This window comes from Cydia amplana, chromosome 5 (assembly GCF_948474715.1).
Source record: "Cydia amplana chromosome 5, ilCydAmpl1.1, whole genome shotgun sequence".
In the NCBI taxonomy this organism is placed as follows: Eukaryota; Metazoa; Arthropoda; class Insecta; order Lepidoptera; family Tortricidae; genus Cydia; species Cydia amplana.
The window spans coordinates 4,935,808-4,948,479 of NC_086073.1; the positions used below are offsets into that span (position 1 = coordinate 4,935,808).

A 12,672-nucleotide genomic window follows, 5' to 3' on the forward strand; every position below is an offset into this window, starting at 1 on the left:
TGAAATTGAAATCTTTATTGTCATATTGTGAGTTACAATGATCTTAAAATTATGTTAAGGTAGAATCATCACAATCAACCGCGATGCGGAGTACAATATTAATACTAAAACTAATCTTACAGCTAAATACTTATACAAATATCATGCCATTACATGTGATACGAATAAAATGATTGGTACTATGTCAATGAGTAAATTAATAAATATTACTATTCGTACGAATTATTGTTCGAAGAGATAAAGTGGTCACTTATCTTATAGTAAGATTTTTCTAGGCACCATTTATAAAGTTTAAGTAAGGTACCTAATATTATATATTTAATAAGTATATATTACTTGTTTTTCGATATTAATTAATATTGAGATAGGTAGCAGCGGGTTTAATCCCATTTACAACCGTGTTTGCCAGTTTACAAACATCTATCTTGGTGGTGTGGTGGTGGTGGTGTGGTCTGGTGGTACCTCCTTATGCTAAAAGTAAAAAGTAGTACAGGGTGGCCAACTTAGAGGTATACAACTTTTTTTTGCCGCCATTTTATTTTGGCGGTAAATATGACAGTTATTGCATGAAAATTAGTTTGTGTAGATACGGCAAATTTATTATGGAGCGTTTTACGACGGAACAACGTGTTTTAATCATTAAAAACAATAGAAACATTAAAAATAACGTTTCCCGGTCGATTAATTTCGAGAAACGGTGACATTGACTGGCCCCCAAGATCGCCTGATTTAACAGCTCCTGACTTTTTTCTGTGGGGCTATCTAAAGGGACGTGTCTATGCTAATAGGCCAACGAACCTTTAGCAATTAAAACAAAATATTCGAAACACTGTCGCTGAGATAACGCCTGAAATGTGTGAAAAAGTGATGAAAAACGCGATGAAAAGGGTTCGCATCTGCCATGTGCTAGAGGTGGATATTTGTCTGACATTATTTTCCATGTGTAATTGCTGACCCTACATATTATATTTAACAAGGAATACTTAATATTTTTTATGTTTTATAGAATAAAATTTCAAAAATAAAGTGTATACCTCTTATTTGGCCACCCTGTATATGTAAGTTAAGTACCTATAGGTACCTAAGATTAGGAATAAAGGTGAATTTTGTAAGCCACTATTTACTTTCGTAAAAATCCTTAAAAAACCTCATACATGAAACTACTTTGTATACAATATGTATCTAACCATTCTCCTCTCACCCATACATATAAGTATAGGCCTCGTCGTGGGTAGTATATCTGTATTACCTGTACGCTGACTGTGATGTAATGTTTGTGATTTTGTGGGCAGTGTTAGGCCTCAAATAGTATGTAAGTCAAACGTACACAGTCTAACAGGGGTTCTCAAATTTTTCTGTAATTTCCGGTAAAAAATAAAATGATGTTTCTTTTAAGACTGCATCGTCCATCCAGTGACCACTGATGTGGCCACCATTTGCCGTTTAGTTAATAAAGAAGACTAAAACTATATATGAAAAAAAATCAAAAGTTATTAGGGAATCAGTAGGACAACAATAGTAAAATAATGATTTATATAATTAATTGGTTCATTAGAAAAGACAATTCCCCCAATGAGAGCGCCACTGGACGGACGATGTCCTCTTATTAACCTGTCGTCTACCAAACTGTCAAAATAAAAACACCCCTTTATCTACCGAACACGGTCATGGTCCTGAGTTCAAGTCCCGGTAAGGGCATTTAATTGTGTGATGAGTACGATTCTTTGACTTACCTGAGTCATGGGTGTTTTATATGAATTTAAATATTTGTATATGAATATTTATGTATTATAAAGGTACCGTTGTCTAAGCACCCACAACATAAGCCTTAATGAGCTTACTGTGGGACTACATCGATTTGTATAATAATTATACACTGAAATAGATTCACTACACTTGTCCCCTGTGGACACGTAGTCCGACGGCTTTGTCCTACTAGTCGGACGACGTGGATTTATTTTTCCCGTTGGTTCGTCTATCGGACTGCATGGAATCGCAATTCCATGTCGCCCGAGTGATCGGTCTACCTGGCCTTTTTAATTCCTGTTAGATCGACTAATCGGCCTGCATGGATTCGCTATTCCGCTTAGTTCGAGTGATCGGTTTACCTGGCCTTTTTTTCCTGTTAGATCGATTAATCGGACTAGAAACTCTCACCATAAAGTCATTATAATAAAAACAATTAAGTTCATATTTCTACTAGTAGGACAAAGCAGTCGGACTACGTGGCCACAGGGCACTTGTCATGCACTTGGTGTGGTGGTCACTTTTTCTTTAGTGTATGTTAATCTATTTCAGTTTATAATTTATATACCTATTTACATAAAAACACAAGTTAAAAAACATAAAATAATTGGATTTGTTCCCTAGTTGTGTAATAATGTCATATAATATTAGGGTTAGCATATATTGAGTATCTAAGTTTGAGAGCAACAGATACATGCGATTACAGCGCACAGTTCAGCAGTTCACATAGATAACTTCAGATATTGGCCATACTCCGCAGTTTGACAGAAATGCCCGCACGGGGCCGGTCTTGTGTTTAGATTAGTTAGTTTAAACTTTAATTTAACAAAATGGAGATATTTTATTTGTTATTAGTTATCTTTATGGTCAGCAGGTGAGTGCAATTTTATTATAATACATATTCCAACTAATTGGTACCTATCTAAATTCCACGTGCACGTATAATTTATTATTTACGGGTAGCAATTATAATTGTATGAATTATTTTCTATATGCTGCATAAATATACTAATTTGGAATATCCAAGATTAAGATATTTGCACTTCTTAGGTTTATCATTATCTCGCTAAAATATTCACAAGTAGCTAGGTACCTACTTAAACATATTATACTGCACTAAATTATAATATTTGTATGATAAGTAGGTAATAGAGTAGTACCTAATGTATATTAATTTTCCTGGTTTTCTTTGGGTGAGTATTCGAAATAGTTCATAAAAGCCACTAAATTGGAGTGGACCTTGGTAAGCATATGATAAAAATGTAGGTAGGTAACTACTTACCTACTTATCTATATAATATAGTTCGGGATTCCGGCCAATTGTAACCTTCAACTGTAATCTTTTATGACAAACTTTCTTACTAATAATGTTCAATCACTTAATGTGCCTACAACGGCGTAGGTACCTATATTTTCAAATGTTTAAAATCAGTCATGGATTTAGTAGCTACACACAACAACAACTCTAATCAACTATTGCATTTTCCAGTACCTGTGGGAAAGTAGTTAAACATGACGAAAACATCCACGCTACGAACGAGATAAGTAAAGATGATTCAGCTCCAAACATCACAACGACTGAAGCCCTAAATAATAACTTACAAAACAATATAGAGGAACCTGTTCCCAAGATAGATGACCCCGTGAACACAACCGATGCTCAAGCTAATAAGGATGCACTTGAGGAAGCTTTTGACGAAGATTTTCTAATTATCACACGAGTTGGTAAAGAAGAAAACCCCGTGTCAACCACCGAAAAGCCTGCAAAAGATCCTCTTGAAAACGTCGTTGATGAAGAAGATACTCTCATTACTAACAGGAATAACGATATCGCTAAAAAGGATAACCTAATTTTGACAAGTACCGAGAAATCGACTAAAGATCCATACGGAAACGCCCTTGACGTGGATTTCCTGAACATAATAAACGATTATGAAGAGACGCAGTCGAGCGAAACACCAGAAGCTAAAGTCGATAATGGCACAGCCTTGCTTCTAACGGCTTTTATAAAAGACGGGCTCATAGCTGAGGCGCGGAACGCTTGTAGAGTAGACCCTGACTTGTTCTTAGGGTTCGAGAGTTACAGTGGTTTCCTGACAGTAGACGAGGAGTTGAAGTCTCACTTATTCTTCTGGTATTTCCCGGTGCCTGACAAGCCTGTGAATGATACGCCGTGGATCGTGTGGTTACAAGGGGGGCCCGGAGCGTCTAGCATGGCGGGGCTCTTTGACGAAGTAGGGCCTTTCACTGTTAGTCAGTTTGGTACATTAAAAAGTAAGTATCGTAATAACATGTATCTACTTTAAATAATTTTCATATGTATTGGATACGTTTTCGGTTATAGACGACTACAACGGCAGTACGCTTACTGCATTGATATCATGCTACAAAATTCAAATGGATGTAAAGCCTTCTACTGATCTTGCAACAATTCATGGATGCGATTTTAGATAATTGCTGGCAAAGTAGGAGCAAAGAATCCAATCGACCGATCAAATTCCGCAATGTATTGCAAACCGCATGCGATTATGGACATTATGGTATTAGTTAATACCACTATTACTAATACAGTGAAATAGCGTAATAGTGGATAAATAAAACCTAATACTACTATCAGAAGCCAAGACCTGCAGCACACTACATATTTTAGTCTTATAATTGTAAAAAGCGTTTAACAAGATACTTCACTCCCTTAAAATAAGTTTAAAGTATAGGTACCTAATAAGTACACTACAATTCCATAAAGTTAACCATTTACAATGCTATTTCAGAAAATCGCTATAGCTGGATCCATAACCACTCTCTCCTATTCATCGACAACCCGGTGGGCACCGGTTACAGTTTCACGGAGAGCAAGAAAGGTTATGCGAAAGACCTAGAAACGGTATTGACATAATTGCTCATAATTTTCTCAAATTCACCGCTTCGGGCAAGACTCGAACTTACGACCTTTCGGAATACCGGTCCGATCGCTCTTAATTAACTGAGTTATCAGGGTTGGGCAGTATTTCAATTACATGTATTTGAAATACGTATTTGAAATACAAATTAGTATTTTGTATTTGTATTTCAAATACTACCTCAAAAGTATTTTGTATTTGGTATTTCAAATACTGCACTCGCATGTATTTAGTATTTCAAATACTTCAAGCTTCAAAATACATTTCTATAAATACATTTTATTAAATTCTATAATCCTAAAATGTCTAATCTCTCGCACAAGCTGTGAGCCGACCGCGAACCTCCGATCCAGCCGAGATACAATTTTCATTGGCTGGATACTGGATCTATATTAGGTCAACTTCTGCGTGGAACTTTTCGTTTAAATCTAGGGGATAGGGTCATTGCAGTAGTTTCCGTCCATGCACTAGTTTTCGACGACTTGACGGATTATCAAATATATATTTCATTTTTAATTTACTACTTTTTGCGAAATCTTCATCTTCCTCGCGTTGTCCCGGCATTTTGCCACGGCTCATGGGAGCCTGGGGTCCGCTTGGAAACTAATCCCAGTAATTGGCGTTGTTACTAGTTTTTACGATAGCGACTGCCATCTGACCTTCCAACCCAGAGGGTAAACTAGGGCCGTAATTGGAATTAGTCCGGTTTCCTCACGATGTTTTCCTTCACCGAAAAGCGACTGGTAAAAGTGCTAAATATCAAATGATATTTCGTACATAGTTCCGAAAAACTCATTGGTTCGAGCCGGGGTTCGAACTCGCGACCTCCGGATTGCAAGTCGCACGCTCTTACCGCTAGGCCACCAGCGCTTCCTTTTTGCGAAATATCATTGTTATATGTAGACAGATATATTGCTTAGACGCCTTAGACATAAGGATTGAAATCAGTCCAAATTTGTGCAGGAATGTAGGTATATATTCAAATTTCGTCAAGTGGACGTAACCTAGAGCTGGACGAAAACTAGCGCAATGACCCTATAAGTTTATATGAAAGGATATTCGTTAACGTTAAAACTAAATGCTAAACAAAAAAATAAATAAAGGTATATTTTGTAATTGAAATACATTATTTTAAACACTGTAATTTGTATTTTGTATTTCAAATACCCGTCACCAAAGTAGTTTGTATTTTGTATTTCAAATACTTTTAAAAATGTATTTTGTAATTTGTATTTCAAATACGTGGAAGCCAGTATTTTGCCCAACCCTGTGAGTTATATACCTACCGAGCTCCCGAAGCCCGAATCGGTGAATTTATAATAATGTATAACTAGTATAGCTCGCAGACGTATCTGCTTGATAAAAAATTAGTAACAAAATATTTTTTGTGTCTAACCATTTTTTATTACCTAAGCAATACAACATATTATGGGTGTAATCAGCACGGCTAGCACATGATGGGCGCGACAGTCGACAGGCGAGAAAATGCCGCGACATAGAGCTCTCTCGCGAATCGGTAGCATAAGAGCCGCGCGACAACCCGCTGTCTCGCGGACAAATGTCAAAGCAACATAATTTTGTCGTTTGACAGTTCCACGCGGGATACTCTCGAAAATCGTAGCACGAGTGTACTATGGGAGACAAAATGTCCCGCGTTTGAACGTCAAAATGAGAGAAATTGTCTTCGAGGCTAGAGGGTCGCGACTAGGGTTTGCTCCCGGTACTGAGTTTGGCGACAAGCGCATTTGGTCGAAGTTTTGTTGACTTTTGTTCTAAAAGAAAGATAATTTTCCATATTTTATATTTATTTCATACTATAACACTTTTTTGTTTAAGTATAATTTGAATCTTGAGTTTCATGATCATGCCATTAATATCAAAATTATTATATTTTTTCACAATGACTTGTTTGTTCTCTTAAGTTAAACGAAAATCCGACAGAAAAAAATCTAAGCCTAAGATTGTACGATCACGACCACATCAACAAAGCAAACCTTTGGTGGCGAATTGACTGAGGGATAATTAAAAGAAACATAAATAATTGATACAAAAATATTACATTGCTAATCCGGGAAACAATTACGTGCTATCAATCAGTGCTAACCCGTTATATTTACACGCTTATTTTTACATGCAATTATTGTTGACAACCTATATTATGTCGCTCCTTAGGTGTTTCCATTCATTGTGGGATATAAACAACACAATCCCGACCTGAATATTGCGATCAACCTCACTTATAATAAGTAAATGCAAAAGTAAATCTGTACCTATGTACAGTCAGCAGCAATAGTTGCTAAGCGGGCGAGGTGTTCAAAATGATCTTGACGCGACTTTATTGTTAAGAGAATAAGAGCGCGTCAAGGTAATTTTGAACACCTCGCCCGCTTAGCAACTATTGCTGCTGACTATATGTTACCTCTTGACGCTTAATCTGCCGAACCGATTTAGACGACATTTTGTGAAACAACATTCCACAAAGAATGCAAATAATGAATCTGGCAGCTCAACTCAAACTCCACCTCACAGAAGACCACAGCCGTAATACTTACTTTGTAGTGTACGAGTTGGTACTAGCCTAATCCTTAAGTTACGATTCCCACCGACCGGCTGGAGTTGGGCCGCGCCGGAATGCTTTTTCAGTGTACCTATTTACATAATGTGTGGCAGAAGCGATAGAATCCGTCCGGAGCCATCCGATCCGCAAGCAGCCGACCGGCTTTGGGCATACAAATGTGAAATGCGCTCCGACTCCGACGAATCGTACTTAAATCTGAGTACCTATCTCAAAAAGGTCAAAGTAAATAAAATCATTTAAAGTTTTTGGTAGTATTTATTTAAAAGTCACATTATTTGAGAAGTGTTATCAACACTCGACTGTCCTTGCACGGAGTAGGTTCCCAACTTGAGCCCTTCTATGTCCTCCGTGATGGCAGGAGGGCTGCGGTCAGCAGCAGCATGCTTAGGTGTAGAGAATACCTCCGTGTTTGATGATAGGCTTGTGCATGATTGTCATTCAATCTATCTTCGAAGCCAGCAATGCAGCGGCTAGCCAGCCATAAGGGAGATATGTCGGGGATTAGCATAAGATATTTAGTCTGTAAATAAGATTTAAAAGGAATGTAATTTTTTTGCAAAAGACAACGGAAAAGAGCTTTATGAAGATTGAATTGTGTACGTAAGTACTTACAACTTGACTTCTTCGTAAAGATGGTATTTTGTTAGCCAAAACTTTTAACAAAACGCCAATTATTCGTAAGGAGTTGTATTTTAATGATTAGGTAGGTAATCTTTAGATAATTATAATAATATATTCCAACTTGTAACGACAAAGCGAATCAAATTTTGATTGACAGTATTGACACTGACATTTTCGACTTAAAAATAATATTTGCTATTTCTTATTCTTCATACTGCGAGAAAGAGACAAAGTTATCGTGACTAGGGACGCTCCGTTTGTAAGGCTGACTATTCATTACTTATCCGATTATTATTTTACCGATTCAGTGTTGCCACGAATGAAAAGTTTGTTCCATGTATAAATGGCCACATTGGCTAAGTCGCGCGCGGCATGGCTCTCTCTCGTGGAACTCTTTTCTCGATGTGCGAACTCATGCTGCCAAAATCGAGGAATTGACAGATAGAGATAGAAATTTGTGACGGGCGACTGCCGTCTCTCGCGGCGCGAGCTATCCCGCGGGTAATCATGTGCTAGCCGTGCAGTACGGATATGATGGTCGTTCTTGTCTACGTGACAGCGTGATAAAACGGTATCCGTCACTTTCTTTCCCACGGTGTTAAACAGTGACAGTTATTTTATCACGTGGATAAAGATGGATAAAGCTATCCATAATAGGCTGGCTCTGGTAGCGTAAAGTGTGGAACCTCATTTAATCTTTTGGAACATAATTATGTGAGGTCGTAAGCTATAGCTTAGATTTTGTTAAAACAATTATTTGAATTCTAAATTACGGATTCCAGTACACGACCCACCTCCACATGGCGATGAAGCAATTCATGCAGATCTTCCCCGAGCTACAAGCAGCGCCACTGTTCGTGGCCGGTGAATCTTACGCCGGCAAGTATGTCCCGGCGCTGGCTCACAGGATCCATAGGCACAGGGACAGCCCACCGCACTTTAATTTACAGGTCAGATAATATTACTCTTATTTGCTCTTATATAAATACACGTAGAGGAAAATGAGAGGGTAAGGTAACGTAGATCCATTTAGTGAAGACTCAAAGGTACGGTAGATACCTTAGCGTAAAGGTTACCCCTTAGCAAATTTTACTAAATTAGGCCTGACAGTGAATTCATAATTCCGAATGTCCACAGGGTGTGATGCTGGGCAACGCAATGGTAGATCCAGCAGAAATCGCGCATATATCGGACGCTTTCGAATACTTTGGGCTGATTGACCAGACGCAAGTGGAAATCATCAGACCGCTGGTAGAAGGCTTCCAGGACGACATCGCTCAGAACAGGAGCGGTCCCGCCAAGATGGTAGGTTATCTGAGCAAGCTATTATTTTCTGGGTCTCATACACCACTGACGAGGATTTGACTATGGAACTACATTTTAATTTTGATTCCAATTGCCTGCGAAATATTTAGGGATCAGGATCAGAAGACCTTTATTAGGTACTTATAACCGTGGTTTAATCTGTTAGGAGATTCCAATCTGCAGTGATAGATCATTCAGACTACAAGTTTGCACTTCGACCTACTCTGCAATATTTAGGAGAATCGCTCGTCTTTCCAACTGCCATTACGAACCTTCTTTGCTCACATTTTCAGTAATCAGTATTTATTGTTTTCATAGGTAAATAAGTTATATAACTATTGACCCTGCTTTCATCTTATTTACAGAAATGGGTCAGCCTCGTATCAGCTCTCCTTCTACTGTCCCATCAAAAGCACGCGTACAACTTCCTTCGCGACAGTATCTCCGGCGGGAAGTACACGGAAATGCTGGACAAGTCCGACGTGAAGAGAGCCCTCCACGTCGGCGACATTCGGTTCAGTCGCGTCAACGTGACCGTGAACATTGAGTTGGCTCCGGAATTCCTTAGCAGCACGAAATCTATGCTGGAGGAGTTGTTGGATCATTATAGGGTGTTAGTGTATTGGTAAGTCTAGGGTTGTAAAAAAACGGTTTTTTTTCTGTCTTGAAAAAAAAAACCGTGAAAAAAAACCGTTTTTTTTCTGGAGTACGTTTTTTTTCTGGAGTACGTTTTTTTTTCAAAAGTATGAAAAAGTATGAAAGTATCAAAATTTGCAAGGCAGTTAATACTTTTATACGGTTGTTTTACTTGTTTTAGACTTTATGTTAACCATTAAACCAATTTAATTTAACAACTTTGATTAATAACAACATAAATGAAATCTGTAGTGGTAGTTATCGCAATTTACTGTTGGCAACACCAACGCCTCTCGTCGCCGCATCGGGGAAATCAGGGATTCCGGATACTGTACTGACATACTTTAATGTACTTAGTTTTAAGTTACTTATATAAATAAATCACGAAAAACCGTTATAGTGGCATATTTTTGTTCATCTGAAAAAAAACCTAATTTAGAAAAAAAACCATGGTGCCAGGTTTTTTTTCATGTTTTTTTTTCATAAATTTGAAACAAAAACATTTGGTTTTTTTTCTATTTGCAACCCTAGGTAAGCCATCGTAACAATTTAATTGCCTTTTATCGGTAACTTAAGCATGTAAGGTGTCTAGTAACTCCGAATCACTCTCGACAGTTAGGTATTTCAAAAATGGGTCCTGATATCATTACATCCATGGTCTTAGAGGTGATTTTCGGTAGTAGGTACATGGACTTGTTAGACAAATCCGACGTGAAGTGAAGTCTTCCACGTTTGGGACATTTCAGACTTAATTGATTTATTTATTCGACATCATGACTCCTAAGGTCTCGATGCTCTCTCTGCTTTATTTTATTTAATCCTCTGCCCATGGGAATGTTTGGATTTGGATCGATCGAATATAAGTAGGTAAGTAATAAAAAAAATCACAATAAGTCATTTTAGATTTTAATTTAGACCATGTTTTCTCAACAGTGGGCAGTTAGACCAGATGCTGCCATGTTTGCAAACCTCCAAGAACGCTCGCACGTGGAAGTGGAATGGCACTAAGGAGTTTCTGCAAGCCGCGCGCTACCCCTTCATATTCAACGGGAGAAACGCTGGGTAAATAACGTAGTTTTGTTAGTGGAAAGTTGTAAACGTACTGAAATAATGTTTACTTACAGTACACATATTGGTGCTGCTTTCCCGAACTAGTCTAAGGAAATAGCACTTTCCGTGCGTATGTCGAAACTTTAAAATGCCATATGTACTGTAAAACGTTGTACGATACACGTGCGAATAGGCAATTCGCAACGAGTGGCGATAAATTAAAACACGACCAAAGGGAGTGTTTTAAATCGACACTTTTTTCCGCACTTGTATCGTAAATAACTATAGTTCACATCTCGATTATAACATATCACTGCTAGGCAGTCAAATGATTGAACCTTCCTTAAAATATCGGATTATCATTAATAACGATGCTAAATAACTGACATTTACCCCTAGTTTTAATTTCATGCGAAATTCTCACTACAACTCCATTTATTACAATTTAGACAAGAAAACACTTGATTGTCTAACAAAACGGATGTTTGACAAGACAATAAAAGGTCACGAAACGTTATGCCTAATTGCGATGTTAGGTACTAGACTTACTAGACTGTGCCTCAATGACTGCTAGAAGCAGTCGTGAGTCCTGAGCCAATAGCGTAAGAAAACTGATTGATGCATCATTGCAACATGTATGCCGAATTTGTCAAGGGTATTTGTGGCTAATATTGTTTTAATGATTTCCTAGTTACCACAAGACCGGGGGCCACCTGACAGAAGTGGTGTTCCGCGGCGCAGGCCACATGGTCCCTCAGGACGTGCCTGCGCCCTCTCAGGCGCTCATCACTCGCTTCACCCACGGCGTGCCGCTCGGTCCGCGGAACATGCAGTACGAAGCGACCCTGCTTACCATGCAGAAGTATTTGCGCAATGTAACAACGAGTAATGTTACTAACACCGATGTTTTCGTATATCTTTAATAAATAATTTGTTTTAATTTTATTTTGTAATTTTATTTGGTCAGGGACCTTCATGGCTTTCAGTTTCACCCCTTCACGTAACTCAATAGGTTCTCCCGAGCCTCCCCTCATTAATCTTAAGATCGTTATCGTTTCGCACTGCCTGATTGTTGATATGCTCTGAACAGTTTGGAACTCTTTTCAAAGTCATCTTCAATCTATTTGATGCTTACTATACGTAACGAAGTGTCGCTAGAATGCCTGTTTTTTTTTTTCATTTTCATTTGTTTATTTCAATCAATCAGCACTAACGGCTACCTTACGTGCTAATTGGCATTATATTATAGTTCGTTTTTTTAGCATTAGAAAGAACTTGAAAGAAGGTAAGCGATTTTGACATGTCTTGAAAAGCACTTTTTAAAAATCAATAACTATTACTTATGAAAGCAGAAGACTATAAAAGATCGTATTAGATTCATAATTGTTACATATTTACCGTAACTTATTTTTAAAATGTGTTTTTCAATTAAAAGACACATCAAGATTGTTTACCTTATTTCTAATGCAAAAAAAAAACGAACTATAGGTTAGCGTAAACACATTTAGAACATGCATTTAATCACTTTTTAGTAGTGCAAACATTAAAATAGGTACATAATTGGAAGGACGTATGAAGCCTTTAATTGCAATAAATACAATAAAATGAGATTGGATTGAATTTAAATTTAAATTATATGTACAATATCGAATAATTATTTGCCTAAACTAGAATAATGTGCCTTATATATTTCAAGTGACATTTCACACCGCTTTCTATTATAAAGGTCCTTATTTCACAACATCACAACTATTATGCAATACAAACCACAAACAAAAATCATAAGCGTATTGTCAAGGACTTTCAATATCACGCTACTCAGGACTTAAAATAATT

At 37.6% G+C, this 12,672-nt stretch overlaps 1 protein-coding gene across 1 annotated transcript; it reads left to right on the forward strand.

Moving 5' to 3' along the window:
- Positions 1–2,469: 2,469 nt before the first annotated feature.
- Positions 2,470–11,774, forward strand: LOC134647828 (venom serine carboxypeptidase-like). The gene is made up of 8 exons (XM_063502153.1): positions 2,470–2,620; positions 3,236–4,020; positions 4,518–4,630; positions 8,628–8,795; positions 8,983–9,150; positions 9,516–9,775; positions 10,720–10,848; positions 11,528–11,774. Exons 1-8 carry the CDS (start codon positions 2,577–2,579, stop codon positions 11,757–11,759), a joined length of 1,899 nt encoding a protein of 632 aa, XP_063358223.1. The 5' UTR covers positions 2,470–2,576; the 3' UTR covers positions 11,760–11,774.
- The last annotated feature ends 898 nt before the right edge of the window (positions 11,775–12,672 follow it).

Excerpts from the sequence above, each read along its gene's own strand:
- LOC134647828 (XM_063502153.1), top strand. The coding sequence starts at position 2,577 with ATGGAGATATTTTATTTGTTATTAGTTATCTTTATGGTCAGCAG. Across the intron at positions 4,631-8,627 it reads ATGCGAAAGACCTAGAAACG|TACACGACCCACCTCCACAT; the intron begins GTATTGACATAA and ends TACGGATTCCAG. Across the intron at positions 8,796-8,982 it reads CACCGCACTTTAATTTACAG|GGTGTGATGCTGGGCAACGC; the intron begins GTCAGATAATAT and ends GAATGTCCACAG.